General features: G+C 43.7%; 1 protein-coding gene across 2 annotated transcripts in view; it reads right to left on the reverse strand.

Moving 5' to 3' along the window:
- Positions 1-12,155, reverse strand: part of LOC106818225 (proline dehydrogenase 1, mitochondrial-like) — an 18,709-nt gene extending 6,554 nt beyond the window's left edge. Inside the window, exons 1-10 of one of the 2 annotated variants that reach the window (XM_014822948.1) lie at positions 11,800-12,155; positions 8,305-8,513; positions 5,843-5,883; positions 5,214-5,354; positions 4,473-4,618; positions 3,827-3,945; positions 3,356-3,437; positions 2,774-2,866; positions 2,079-2,225; positions 461-556 (exon numbers count right to left, since the gene is read on the reverse strand). In XM_014822948.1, the coding sequence (XP_014678434.1) occupies positions 461-556; positions 2,079-2,225; positions 2,774-2,866; positions 3,356-3,437; positions 3,827-3,945; positions 4,473-4,618; positions 5,214-5,354; positions 5,843-5,883; positions 8,305-8,513; positions 11,800-12,126 (1,401 nt within the window). In that variant the 5' untranslated portion in view covers positions 12,127-12,155. Of the gene's footprint in view, positions 1-460; positions 557-2,078; positions 2,226-2,773; positions 2,867-3,355; positions 3,438-3,826; positions 3,946-4,472; positions 4,619-5,213; positions 5,355-5,842; positions 5,884-6,252; positions 6,510-8,304; positions 8,514-11,799 lie in introns of those variants that run through there. The other variant, XM_014822949.1, reaches the window with a different exon arrangement.
- Positions 12,156-15,654: the final 3,499 nt, after the last annotated feature.

Genomic DNA, 15,654 nt, shown 5'->3' on the forward strand with positions numbered 1-15,654 from the left:
GCGCGTGACCTCAGGAAAATCGTGTGCGATAAATATTGAACAGCCAATAGCTGAACGTGCCCGTGTCAAATGACATTCACCTTGCAGAAATTATCGTAGGTGTTCCCCGCACACCTACATCGCTACATCGTTTCATCGTTTCATCGCTTCATCGTTTCATCGTTTGTAAAAATCGTCTGGTGTGCGGTGGCCTTTAAGGCCGCCGCACACCAGCCGATTTTACAAACGATGAAGCGATGAAGCGATGAAGCGATGAAGCGATGTAGGTGTGCGGCGGCCTTAAAATCGGCTCATCGGCTCATCGGCTCATCGGTTCAGAACGATCACCCGATAAAAATAAAATCGTCTATAAATGAACGCGCACACCTACCCGATATCGGCTGATTTCTATCGGGCCGATCAAATCGCGTGAAAAATCGGCTGGTGTGCGGCGGCCTTAAGCAAGCTGTTTATAATCTACCTGCTCCATGTAGGCACCGCGCACAATCTTTGCTCCAAAGTAGAAGTTGGAACGCTTGGCGAAATCAAGATCCATCTTTATACTGTCGTATGCACCCTGTCTCATGATAAACATAATCACGATCATGTCACACTATGTTTCTCACTTACAAAACACATATTCTGCCAATATATATTCTGCATACATATCCTGAATACATATTCTCAGGCGCGTATAATGACAAATGTCATTATATACATGTCAACATATATATAATGTCGACATATTTGTCATTATACGCTCCTGATATTCTGCATACATATTCTGCTAATATACAAGCACTAAGCGGTCACAAAATGACTCGAAGTAAAACGATATATGACAGCAAAGTGCACAGCACTGACATTGACACTGACACTGACTTCACATTTTTTCACTTCAAAAATAGAAACTACTTAGAAAGTATGAGTGAGCTTGATGTATCTAATATAACAAGACACCTGGCACCAGCGCGGCCAGGAAATATCATGAGAGTATGTCCCACTTGTGAGTTGAAGTTTTCCAACGTTCTATCAATCTTTCCATCAGATGTTCCAGTCAGCAGGCGTGTCCCTCCACCCAGGGGGAGAGCGCGTTTTTGCTATCGGTGCCACAGTGGCGCGAATTATTACGTGTAAAAATGCGTATCTACGTCGCCCCGCTCACACACTGTGGGTCAAATGTTGAAACGTTTGCTGACTCGCAGTCGATAACTTAAAAGCTTGCTATTATAGGAGTGGCTGACTGGCAAATACTTGATCAACTCGCTGAACAAAAGTGGAAAAAATAGAACATGTTCTAATCTCTCAACTAGTTGCTATCACCTTATTGAGCACTCAAAGTTTACGTTTACATTGCCGATATTCGGTCGATTAGTCGATAAGTTTTTCAGCTTGTCAACTTTTTGCTGAAAAGTTGATAGCGTAAACCCAGCTTAACACATACATACCTTCAGGTAGCATTGATACATAGTGACTATCACATACATACCTTCATGTAACACTGGTACATAGTGACTATCACATACATACCTTCATGTAGCATTGCTATGTGTTGACCATACCAGCAGGCACCAGAGTTGACTATCACATACATATCTTTAGGTAGCATTGTTTTTACTATTTCAGACATACCTTCATGTAGCACTGCTATGTGTTGACCATACCAGCAGGCACCAGAGTTGACTATCATATACATATCTTTAGGTAGCATTGTTTTTACTATTTCAGACATACCTTCATGTAGCACTGCTATTTGTTGACTATCACATACATACCTTCAGTTAGCATTGCTATGTGTTGACTATCACAACATACCTTCAGGTAGCATTGATATGTATTGACTATCACAACATACCTTCAGTTAGCATTGCTATGTGTTGACTATCACAACATACCTTCAGTTAGCATTGCTATGTGTTGAGTATTACACACATACCTTCAGGTAGCATTGATATATGTTGACTATCACAACATACCTTCAGTTAGCATTGCTATGTGTTGAGTATTACACACATACCTTCAGGTAGCATTGATATGTGTTGACTACTGCATACATACCTTCAGGTAACATTGGTACGTTTTGAATATTACATACATACCTTCAGGTAGCATTGATACGTGTTGAATATCACAGACTTGTCGGTATTGAACTTGCGCATCATCTCAATGCAAAGTCGATTGATCGCCGGCTGGAAGTACGACTGCTCTGCGTCTATCATGACGCGCACATCACGCTCCCTCGCTCTCTGCAATGTGATCACGTACGATGCGTCACACACACGCACGCACGCGCGCGCGCACGCACGCATGCGCACAGACATGCACGCACGCACGCACACAGACACGCACGCACGCACGCACGCACGCACGCACGCACGCACGCACGCACGCACGCACGCACGCACGCACACAGACACGCACGCACGCACGCACGCACGCATGCACGAGCAAGGCAGCGTGAGTAACACAGCATTAAGCTTACAGCGCGCGATGAAGCAGCTACTTGGGCAAACTGCGGAGACTCCTACTTTGGGATACCGACGCAAATGATCATCATTATCATCATTCCACTCTCATTAACCATGTCGCTACACTCTAACCGTTTCAGTAACCTTATACTAACCCCACCCTTAAACCTGTCCCCAAATCCTAACTGTATCAGTAACCTAACTTCATAATTAACGATAACGTGTCCCTAACCTTAACCGAAATCTAACGCAAATTTGAGTTGAATTCAGCGAAGAATGCGTTTAAGATTAATAACATTATGAGCCACACGATGTCGCCACCTCACCTCGACGATGAGATTCAATCTGCGCATCATGTTGATGAAAGCCTCCTCCTCGTCATCTGACAGAGGCGCGATGATGGGCTCCAGCTTACCTGTCTGTAAGCAATAACAGTGCCAGTGAATAAGTGCACAAATGATGAGAAGACAAGAGGTACAGTCTATACAACCACCACTGGAGGAACAACATCAATGGCAACAGCATCATCATCATCATCATGATCAAGAGTGAAACCTGTCCCCAGACCCATCCCTATACCACATGACATGCACGCAGGCAAGCAAGCACCCACGCGTGCGTGAGCGCACACACACACCCACGCTCACACGCACGCGCACGCACGCACGCACGCGCACGCACGCACGCACGCTAGCACGCACGCACGCACGCTAGCACGCACGCACGCACACACACACACACACACACACACGCACACACACACGCATACAGACACAGGCATGCACACACAGGAATACACACATACACGCACACACATACACGCACACACACATGGGTATGAGAGAGCGGGAGAGAATAAGATATGTAGGTATAGAAAGGGAAAGAGCAGTATCAACGATGACTCTCACCTCAGCATTCGGCAGCATAAAGTATTGGGACATCTTGACCTTGAGCTTGAGCAATCGCTCCCACTCAAACAAACCTATCTCACTGTAAAAAACACCAACGTGACAAAGCTTTTTTATTCAGAGAAACGCGTTTTTTTCACGCAGGGATGGCCCCGACCCACTTTCCCCGCGGACATGTGAAGGATTACAATGGTGTTTACCTAATGGCAAGCTTAGTGGACTGCATTAATGCTTTTCTGATTGACACAAAGTATGGCCAGTTCTCAGTATCTCATTTGTATAAACGGAAATAGTGTTTAACAAAAATTGAGATTACAATGCCAGCAACCCTCATCTTATATGCACCTATCCAGGTGCAGACAGACACGCGCACGCACGTACGCACACGCAAACGCAGACACACACACACGCACACACACACACGCAGGCACGGACGGATAGTGGAGTACACTAGAGGTAGCTTGTACGCACCCATTCTGATCAACATCCATCATCGTGAAGAACTCATTGCACTTCTCTTCAGTGATGGGGATTCCCAACTCCTTCATCTTGTCGGTGAACTGCTGCCTCTTTATTCGCGGGACATTTTCCTGCAACAGCGATGACATTGATTTTAGCGTGATAGAATGCACACAGAACCCACGTAGCTACTACGCAACCAACGCTGAGGGCAACTAATGCCCTCTAGTGAAGAAGTTAATTAATCCAGCAGGAAGTGGAACCTTCTATGCAGGAAATAGTACCACCAAGGGCAAGTGATGGCCTCTAGAGGGCAAGTAATTAAATCCAGCACAAAGTGATGTCCTTTAGAAGGGAAGTAGTAATGTAATACGGAGGGCAAATTATGCCATCTAGAGAAGAAACATTGACACCCAGTGCAAGCGATTCCTTCCAGAGGGAAAACATTAACGCCAAGGACAAGTGCTGACCTCTACAGGGCAGAGAGCAACACCCACAGGCAGGCAGTAACCACACAAGTGCAAACATAAACGTCCACGGCAAGTGCTGGCATCTAGAGCGGAAACAGTCACATCTAGGCGATACGTGTGACCACTACAAGAGAGAAGTGAGGAGGTGACAGACATACCCGGCGGGAACGGCAGCGTGCGGAACATACCTGGAAGATGTTGTACGACTTGTCGCCCGTGAGCAGTCTGAAAAACTCGCGCATGCGAACAACAATCTGCGAGAGCTGCATGAGCAGATGCGGCCGGCACAGCGCCGTGACCTTGACAGCGGCGAAGCCGGTCCCACTCGTCGCACCTGCCGATCGAGCGAGCGCCAAGTTACACCTGTCCGGCATACACCTACAGCCCCAGCCTGCGAATTACTCCTAACGACTATCGATCACTATCGATTGCTTCCCAAGCTGATTGCCCAACGCATCATTGCATTACCTACACACAGGTATCATATTCGGTACAAACTTGGAGTAATCATTCTGATGTCAGAATGATTACTCCAAGATACAAACGAACAAGTGTAGAACTTAATGTGTTTACGATTGAATGTCAAAAGCATGAATGAGTGCACGTATGAATGTGCACACAATCGGATGTCTGACTGGAGGAGACATACATCTATACCTACACCTACACCTACACCTGCACCTACACCTCCTCATCCACCTGCACCTACACCTACATCTACACCTCCTCATCCACCTGCACCTACACCTACACATACACCTCCATCTACACCTACACCTACACATACACCTCCATCTCCTCTTCCTCCTCTTCCTACACCTCCTGCATCTCCTCCTACACCTACACCTACACCTACACCCACACCTACATCTACACATACACCTACATTTAAAACCCAAGACTACCTACTATCTAAGAGCTAAACATACCCGACACTGCATCGATGCAATTGAGAATGATCTCAGTGTTCTTCTCGCACTGCGCCTCGTTGAGATAGAAGTACGTTCTCGCACTGATCACGTTCTCTCGTCTGTCTCCCAGCTCGGGATGTGCCGCGTATCTCTCCGTGTCTGCGGGACAGACAGACAGACGTGGGCTTCAGCAGTGCGAGGCAACATACAACAGATTGGCGGGGGGCTTCAACAATAACATGCAACGATTGGCGGTACGACGTGGGCTTCAACGATATGATGCAACATTCGACATTATAATATGGCCTTCAACAATATGACATGACCTTCAATAGTATGGCGTAACCTTCCTATGTTACGACACAAACATCCATGTAGTATAGGGCGACCTTGCATAGTATGACACGACCTTCCATAGCATGGCATGAAAATCCATAGTATGACATGACATATCTATCTTTTGCTTCGAAGATTTTTGCATGTAATCAGAAGCGCCTCAATTTATTTTTAATTAAATTCATATTTATATAGTAATACAGATGGGCAAACTTGGCAAGAAAATTGGCATGGCTGCACACGCTATATATATAGACATGCTACGATAGAAAAAACTTTACATAAAAATCCGTGACAACATTTACACTTACAGAAAGTGGATTCTTTTTGATCCGCATTCGGCAAAATACCTCTGGAAAAATAACACAACAGAGGAGGTAAACATACTGACAGATATATGCCTAGGGGGAGGGGGCGCTCATGGGAACATGCAGATGCGTCCTTGCACCAGAGCTATCTTGGTTAATTTTTACTCAGCCGTATTGATCAAAATGTACCGCTGACATTTCGCCTCCTATCAGCAGGCTTTCTCAAAGCTGACTGAAGTCATTAGATCAACCCGGAATGAACTTTTTTAATGAGTTATGTCCATGCACCTTCACATACAGTGGTGCGGTCACTCGTGCATCTAATGACGGGCTTTATTGGTAATTCTTTTATGTCGTGATCGATGGTAGTCTCACACAGCAGGGGGCTGGCTATACAGCATGTACTCACGCACCTACAGTCATCTAGCCAGTACGACTCCACCCGCAGGACTCGCCTCCCGCTCGAGCGACCGTGAGCCGATTTCTGCGCGTTTTTGCGCGCATCCTCAGCGCAACGTATAATACATGATTTTTGTTCTCCAAGGCCACCTACTACAACAACTGCATGCCTACGGGCGATATGGACTGCAGGGAGGTGCCCCAGCCGTACGCAGCAATTACCAGGGTATGGGCAGTGGGCCAGTGTGGTCACCATTCAGCTTGCTAAGCCGCAACCCACATTACTCTCTCGTTTGTTTCTGCAAACTGATCTACTTACGGTCATCGGGTGTAGCCAGGACATGCTGCGAGAAGGCTAATGCCAATATACACACGCCTGCGATCGTTTCCTGGAGCTATGGTCAGGGCCCCGGGTGTGAACGGCCCACATACAACAAGCATTGTACAACAAATATGCATGCTGGGAGGCATGCCTAATGAGATGGGTCGACTACCATCACTTCACACAACAGTGTACAGGCAGGCGCATGTGGCCACAGAAATGTACACATGCCTACAGCTAGTAAATTATATCCATGCACATGGCACAGGTAGTATTCGTTCCGTCAACTGAAACAGTGTGGATTAATTCTTCTTTATTAAATTGTCCTCACGACATCACATAGTAAGCTGCGTTCTAGGGTATCCCCTGCCAGTTGTCTACGGTCCGGAACTCAAGTCGCGTCTTGAAAGCTGATCCCTAAAACAGGATTAGAATCCACGCGTACTGTCTACCAATTTTGAACTCGCTAGCTTGCCGGCCTAAATATGTCAAGGTTATGTACATCCTTGTTCAGTAGGTCGTAAGAACTTTATAGACCAACAAATCATGCACTCCTGTAGTTTTTTTTATTATCTGTCACTATTCTATAACAACGACATCTTGTCAAAGGTTTTTGGGGTGCAGCGAAGCAGACAATTAAAACTGTCACTGCATGTGTCACTTTTGAATCCAGGAAAGGGCTTCAGGTCTCGGAGAGCACTGTGCGTACATAGACCCCTGCAGCAGCTGGGGAAGGAAGCAGAGCGCAAGTCAGCAGTGCTTCGATCTAGTGGGGGAATCGGATAAATATGGGTAATAGTGAGTCAAGTGCGAATTAAAAAAAAAAGCACAAATAACTGCATTGAGCTCTCTTTCATTCGTATTCTGCAAGGGATTCTTGGATAGGAAAGAGGCATGGCCCTGATGGCCTGATATCCCCACTTTCACCTGGATCCGCCAGTGTGGTATACTGAACTAAGTGCTAGTAATCGTAAGGAATAGTAAGTGCTAGGAGGTCAACCAGCTTATGCAGTGACGACGCTGCATAGTGCATATTAGATACAATAATGTAACCCAAACCCAGGATAACCTATCCTGGGTTTGGGTTACATTATTGTATCTAAGTGCATATGCGCGCAAAGCGCCCTCCAAAGTAGTCTATATCTTCATCTAAATTTAACTCGAAGCGTGTGATGGCATAGAAAAACACCTACAGACACTGCAGGCACATTGCTGTACATCCTATTTTTTACAGGATAGCCTAGCTGATACTTCAACTACCAAAAACATTCCTACTCTCAACAGGGACAGAGTCACGTACACATGTATAATATCAGGAGTAGATAATAGATCTTCTATTATAGATAGTCTTCTATTATCTACTCCTGATAGTATATTATCTTAAATAAACAATAAAAACAACGGAGTGTGCAAAGCTACAATCATAGTGGCGTCGCCGAATTTTAAACCAGTGGCCGTTTGTGTATTACATAATATTTACGCGCACAGCCACTAATTTAAAATGTAGTGGACATGCCATTATAATTTCATGGCTCACATTTTCTAAAATTGTGCCACCTGTTTTATTCTATTGTTTCTATTCACTACTAATATACGATAGCTCTATACCAGTTTAGCTCCTTTGCTACTGCTACAGGAACCCCTTCGCTTCCACACACACTAGCAAATGAAGCTACTGTTCCCTCTAGCCAGAGGAAAGGAGCTACACTGGTAAAGCGACTGAACAGAGAGACGTAAATCATACTCTATCTCGGCCGTCTGAGCTTCCTCTGCCGATAGATCCTCCTCCGCGCTGTAGTCCATGATCGACTTTACCCCGTACTGTCTCATCTTGCTCAACACCGGCTTGATCTCATCCTGATCCACTCCAGCGACAAAGTGACCATACATGGTCATTCGGAGACCCAACTCGAACAGCCGCTTACCAAATATCCACCTGCCCAGCTTCATCAGCTGTGAAACCACAGATAGCGAAAGGCGTCAAAAGAAGCGATTTAGCAAAATTTTGCAAGTAGCGTGGTATATGAGGTAAGATATTCATTAGCACACCTTTCTTCCAACAGATATACCTACATATATATATATATATATATATAATATATATATATATATATAATTATAAATATATATATACAGGCATAATTAATTGATAACAGATTGTATTATTATTAGCTGCAATATTATTCAGGGACTGCATTTATATTTTTACATGGTTCATACTGAGGACTGCAAATTTTTTCAATTACTTTTCAAGGACATTTTATCGGACATTTTATCGGAATTCATACACATAACAAAATATACCTTGATTAATTTAATAACCCCATTCATAATCACTGTCACCTCTAAAACTTACCTGGATCACATTAATAAACCCTTCTAAACACTGTCATTTCTACAACATACCTTGATTTACTGACTGATTTTACTGACTTACTGTAATTTGTGATCATCATTTAACTGTCTATCGTGTCTATATAGCTTTTTAATCGCATTTAACGCCATTTTTATTGAGGTTTGCATATTATTGATGGTACAAAATTTCTTTTTAATACAGGCAAGGATTCTTTCTAAAAATTCAATGACATTTTCATGAAATTTAAGGACTTTTCAAGCACAAAATCAAAATTTACCAACTTTTCAAGGACTCCCCTCAAATTCAAGGACTGTGCAAACCATGTTTTATGACACTGCTGCCAGATGCTCACTACACAGTATGGGTTGTGTTGGTAAAGGCAATTTGAGACCGTCTTTATGCCAAGCTAGATACACTGTGCAGCCTTGGGCTTTTGCCAAGTGGCGCTGATAGGGTCTATGTCCCCAAGGGTACTATCGGAGGGTACCCTGGGTACGGTTCGATATATCAGAAAGTACCTCGGGGTACTATACAATATCATATGTTGCTGCGTACTCTGCATTGTCCCACCGTACCCTGACTTTCAGCCAACTGATGTCGTAATACATACACTCTGTCAAGTTACCACATCACATAGAAGAAACCTCAAAACATTACAATCCAATAAAAATGTATGCTATGTTTGACTATATTTTCCCTTTTCCTTTTTTTTAAACGAAGAGCTAGCCTTTAAATTTTAGTAGGGTCTATGCCCCCCAGGGTACTATCGGAGGGTACCCTGGGTACGGTTCGATATATCGGAAAGTACCTCGGGGTACTATACGATGTCGCTGCATACCCTGCATTGTCCTACTGGCACCGTACCCTGACTTTCAGCCAACTGATTTCAGATGTTGTAAAACTAAAATATAAAAGCTAGCTCTTCGTTTAAAAAAAGGAAAAAGAAAAATATAGTCAAACATATAGCATACATTTTTATTGGATTGTGATGTTTTGAGGTTTCTTCTATGTGATGTGGTAACTTGACAGAGTGTATGTATTACGACATCAGTTGGCTAAAAGTCAGGGTACGGTGGGACAATGCAGAGTACGCAGCGACATATCGTATATGGTATAGTACCCCGAGGTACTTTCCGATATATCAAACCGTACCCAGGGTACCCTTCGGTAGTACCCTGGGGTACATAGACCCTAGATCAGCAACACTAACAGGAACAACAGCATAGCACTGTGTCCACAGGCACTTGGAACGTCTCAATAAAAAAAAGAAGGTAAATAAACACGAAATTTATAATATTTACTACCAGTCTTAATGTTTCTCTACTCTATTTCGCCTATAATCACCTGTAAATGCTGGTCAAATGCTCATCTGCAACACACAAGTAACATGAATAAGAGATCGAGTGACATGAACTCTCTTATTCATGTTGTTTGTGCACAGGGCGGGCGTGCGGTGTACTTGTGTGTTGCAGATGAGCAATTGACCGGCATTTACAGGTGATTATAGGTGAAATATATTTACTGTACAGCCACACATCAAGTGTTTGCGTGGCTATCAAGGGTTAGGCAGCTTGCGCTTATATAAAACCCTGAACTATCCAATAGTGGCCTAATTCGATTTTAAATGAGAGCACGTCCTTTGCCGCGATAACATGTTGGGGAAGGCTGTTCCAGCTGTCAATCACTCTCTGAGAGAAAATATTATTACGTAGTTCAAGACGACTGCGCTCTTTGTACAGTTTCATGCTGTGACCTCTGGTGGTGGACAGGATTGCGGGTGAAAAAAATGTCCTATGATCAATGTTCTCCAAGCCTGTCATAATCTTGTAGGTCTCGATACAGGGGCGGATCCAGGGCTGAAGCTAGACAGTATTTTTTCAGATTTTAAGGGCACATCCCCCAAAAAGGGCACACCACCCCACAGTGGGCGCCGTTAGGCACGGAAGCACATGGCGGGGGTCTGGGTGGCCACCCCCAGGAAATCTTAAAATTTCAAGGGTCCCTGGGCACAAAAATGAGCACCATTTGAGCACACATTTAGTCAAGCAGCAATAGCTAAAAACCATATGGAATTTTATTTCTGCTTCATTTTGCCTGCGCTTTGCATACCAGCAATTAATGCAGAATTATTCAAGCACTTCCCTTCTTTTTCAGATATCAAAGCTAGTTTTATTACCATGTAAAATTTTGATTTCCTTCAAGTCCTGTCAATGAATAATAAAAATAATAAAAAAAATAAAGAATATAGCCAAATTCCATCAAATTGTTTTCTGTATTTTTTAGCGCAAAATTTCGAAGGGCACTTTGAAATCTAGACCGTATTAATAAATTTCCCAATACGGCAAATACGGTCTGAATCCGCCCCTGCGATAAGATCGGCTCTCTCTCTATGCGTCTCTAGAGTAGTAAGATTCAGCCTTTGAAGTCTTTGCTGGTATGGCAAGCTACCCAACCCTTCCACTAGTTTAGTCGCTTGTCTCTGAACTTTTTCAAGGAGCTCTATGTCCTTTATCAAATATGGTCTCCAAGCTTGTATAGCATATTCAAGGTGTGGACGGACCAAGGACTTGTATAACTATATAACTATAAGGCCCCTATAAGGGAACGATGGTGTGCCTCGACCTGCCGGTAAAACACCTTCTGATGACTCCTAGCACCTTGTTTGCCCTTTTTTGCTGCTATAGTACGTGCTAAATAGAGTAGAGAAACATTAAGACTTTGGTACAATACATTTCGTGTTTATTTACCTTTGTTTTATTTTATTGAGACGTTCCAATTGTGCCTGTGACTGTGTCGGTGTTACAGACGTACAGACGTACAGATTACAGCGTAACAGTAATAATTTCAAATATATCGCGTCACCATAATAAAAAAAGGTGTTACCTGTGCATTATTGTCGACCAAGTAATCATAACAACACATCCTGAAGACGACAAGCGCTCGGAGAATCTCCCATGTTGACTTACTGCGATAAGCCTCGGTGTGATCTTCAAACGAAAGCGAAGTATGCGCGCTCTTTGCGTTAGCACCTAATATGGTGATGTCTTTGCGAGCTTGAGGTTTTCCTTGCAGCAAACTAGCGGCGGGTACGCTTCGACTTAATGCCCTATCGATTTTATGATTTAGCAACAAGCGAGTGAACGATTTTCGGCGGAGTAGAAGAAATACACGAAGGCTAGTCGATATCCGTAACGCATCTCGCAACGCCATGTTGACATACTCCTGCGAGTCGCCGCGCGCGTACTAGTTTCATTCATGCTGCCCATGACGTCAGAGGCACACACCCCCTCACGTGACTAGCCGGAAAAACTTTGCGTTTTTACTATTAGAGCAGAGCTATTTCAGTATTAGGTAAACAAGAGTTCAAGAAGTCTAGTCACGAGGGGTCTGCAATATAGATATACGTATAGCATGGTTGTGAAATGAGCCGCGTGTACATACTACATATAGGTCCGTGCTTATGGTTGGGTTTATGGTTAGCTATTGCTGCTATATAGCCTATATTGCTGTGTGCTGTGTGCGCAAACCAACTATAGGCGCGTGTGAAAAATGTTGATATGCCGACTGGGCCGGCGCACATATGCGTATATTACATGGGGGCTCTCTCTCTCTCGCCCTCTCTGGAAGAATCTTTAACTTCCGTTTAAAATTATACCCCCACATTTCCCCTCGAGTATATTAATAATTGCGCATATGCAGATTGGCCCGCTTTTCATGGTAGTACGGCAGATGAGGTCGTTGTCGTATCAGGTACTACAGATCCTACCCGAGGTAGTTTTAGGTTGTTTAGTATTATGTTTATATTTTTATATGAGGTATGTTTAAGGTTAGGGTTAGGGTTAGGGTTAGGGTACACAGGGGCGGATCCAGGGCTGGAGCTAGACAGTATTTTTTCAGATTTTAAGGGCACATCCCCCAAAAACGGCACACCACCCCACAGTGGGCGCCGTTAGGCGCGGAAGCACATGGCGGGGGGTCTGGGGTCTTGGGTCAAAATTTCAAGGGTCCCTGGGCACAAAAATGAGCACTATTTGAGCACACATTTAGTCAAGCAGCAATAGCTAAAAACCATATGAAATTTTATTTCTGCTTCATTTTGCCTGCGCTTTGCATACCAGCTATTAATGCAGAATGATTCAAGCACTTCCCTTCTTTTTCAGATATCAAAGCTAGTTTTGTTACCATGTAAAATTTAGATTTCCTTCAAGTCCTGTCAATGAATCAGAAGAAAAATAAAACAAATAAAGAATATAGCCAAATTCCATCAAATTGTTTTCTGTATTTTTTTAGCGCAAAATTTCGAAGGGCACTTTGAAATCTAGACCGTATTTCCCAATACGGCAAATACGGTCTGAATCCGCCCCTGGTACACTTCTGTAGTACAAGTCTGGTACACTTTGTATATACATGTATGTACCTCGGGTACATATCTGTAGTACCTGATACGACAACGACCCCTTCAGCGGTAGTACGTACCCCCACCCCAGTATCACATGGCATCTATAAATATATAGATGTAGGGTTTTGCCAAGCGCTAAGAAACGGTCATGTGCTGCACGGCGGGTGTTATAGACGTTTGGTCTCACACCCAACTGAAAGCGATATGAATGGTCCGCCATCGTCAGATCTTACAATATCTTATATCAATTATCTTAATATCTTATTGAATAATCGTAGAGTCGTACGTACGTGCTCTTACATTTTAAAGATGCATTAATTCACACATTCGAATATTGTAAAGATGTCTTCATATATTAGAATATTGTAAATGACTCTATATTTGCTATTCAGGATATTGTCACCCAAGAAGAAAAACTACTTGAATAAAATAAATAACAGTGAATGATACTATAATTTCTTCTTATTTATAACTTTAATATGTTTAAGAGATAATATAAACAAATTTGGCATATTCCCATTGGTATATTGCTTTTATTTACAGCACAAATATCACAAACGCCCTTATTTTCCTAGTCCACAAATGGACATTCCTATCATAGCTACATTTAGAAGAAAATTAAATGATTATTACGCTTCTTTTCATTGTTGTAAATAAATAATCTTGAAGACTATGAACTCTGGGAATGATTTATATGTTTTAGTTGAGAATTTTGTCTCGTTGTTGATAAAAACAGACCGATGAAAATATTGCTGATGTTTACGTAACGGTCTGTCCCCTAGACTTCAAGAACAAAATGACACCCCAACAAATTCTGCTGCACCCAATCCCCAAGTGAAACACGTTAAATATGTTGCCAATATTGTTCCTTCTCTGGTGTCTACAAACTTGTCAATGAACAGTCATGTGACCAGTTAAAATCCATTTGTAAGAGTCAAGTCATCGTATCTGTCCCGTTTTCGTGTGTTACGAAATGTAACCTTATGGCCCCAGTGTGAATTGGCTGTTTTGACAAAACTATGTTAATGTATGCATACGTCATCAACATACGGGCACTTTCAACCCCGCAAGTTCATTTCACTGCCAGTGTTGTGGGAAGCGGATAGGACACACGTGTTATTGGAATCTGTCCTAGTGTTACGTGAAGTTACGTAAACAATGATTTTGATCCTAAAAATCTTGGATAGTCATCAGTCTAGTGTGTTGTTTGACTCTAATTAATAGCTATTTTCTGTAACAACTGTACATGAAGTGTGTCTGATGTTTTGTCACACGGAAATGAATAAATCGTGGGATGACACAAATAAACAATTTCTGGGACAGATTTGTTTACGTAACGTAGACAGCAGGGCCGGCGGAGCCATAATTTTTCCGATCATTATTTTTTTCAAGCACACATTTTCGTTATGCACAGGCCTTATCTACAATTATTGCAATCCCGAGCATATAATGATCTGAAATCACACATAGTTTATGTATACACGCATATATACTACTACATGACGTTGTTTTCATGTTTATAAACATTGACGTCATATGCGCACATGCGCAGTTTAACGGTTGGCAGCAAGCAGATGCGTGATATTGTTCGATACAAGCACACGCACGCACGCACGCACGCACGCACGTGTACGTACACACGCACGCACGCACGTACACACTCATGCACGCACGTGTACGTGCACACGCGCGCACGCACGCAGGCGCGCACATGTACGTACACACGCACGCACGCACGCACGCACGCATGTACGCACGTGTAAGTGCACACGCACGCACGAACGTGTACTTGCACACGCGCGCACGTGTACGTGCACACGCACACATGTACGCACGTGTACGCACGCACGCACGCGCGTATACGTGCACACGCACGCACGCACGCACACACGCACGCATGCACGCACGTTTACATACACACGCACGCACGCACGCATGCATGCACGCTGGTGTACGTGCACACGCACGCACGCACGTCTACGTGCACATGCATGCACGCACGCACGTGTACCTGTACACACACGCACGTACGCACCAACGCACTCATGCACACACGTGTACCTGCACACGCATGCACGCATGCCCGCACGTGTACGTGAACACGCATTAAATTTGCAGAATGTAAATTGGCAGATGCCGAAATAATTGGGCCTATACTGAAGTATAAATATAAATTTGTTAGAGTTTTGAAAAGTATTTTTAAGCTCTAAAAGGGCATCTTGGTGTCTTACATTTTTTAAATTTCTTGGGGGAGGACCCCCAAACCCCCCTTTGACGAGGGGGAAACCCCACCTAGAGCTCCCTCGATCGCCACGGCTGCGCCGTGGGCACCTGGGAGA

Source organism: Priapulus caudatus, unplaced genomic scaffold (assembly GCF_000485595.1).
Source record: "Priapulus caudatus unplaced genomic scaffold, Priapulus_caudatus-5.0.1 Scaffold2099, whole genome shotgun sequence".
Taxonomy (NCBI): domain Eukaryota; kingdom Metazoa; phylum Priapulida; class Priapulimorpha; order Priapulimorphida; family Priapulidae; genus Priapulus; species Priapulus caudatus.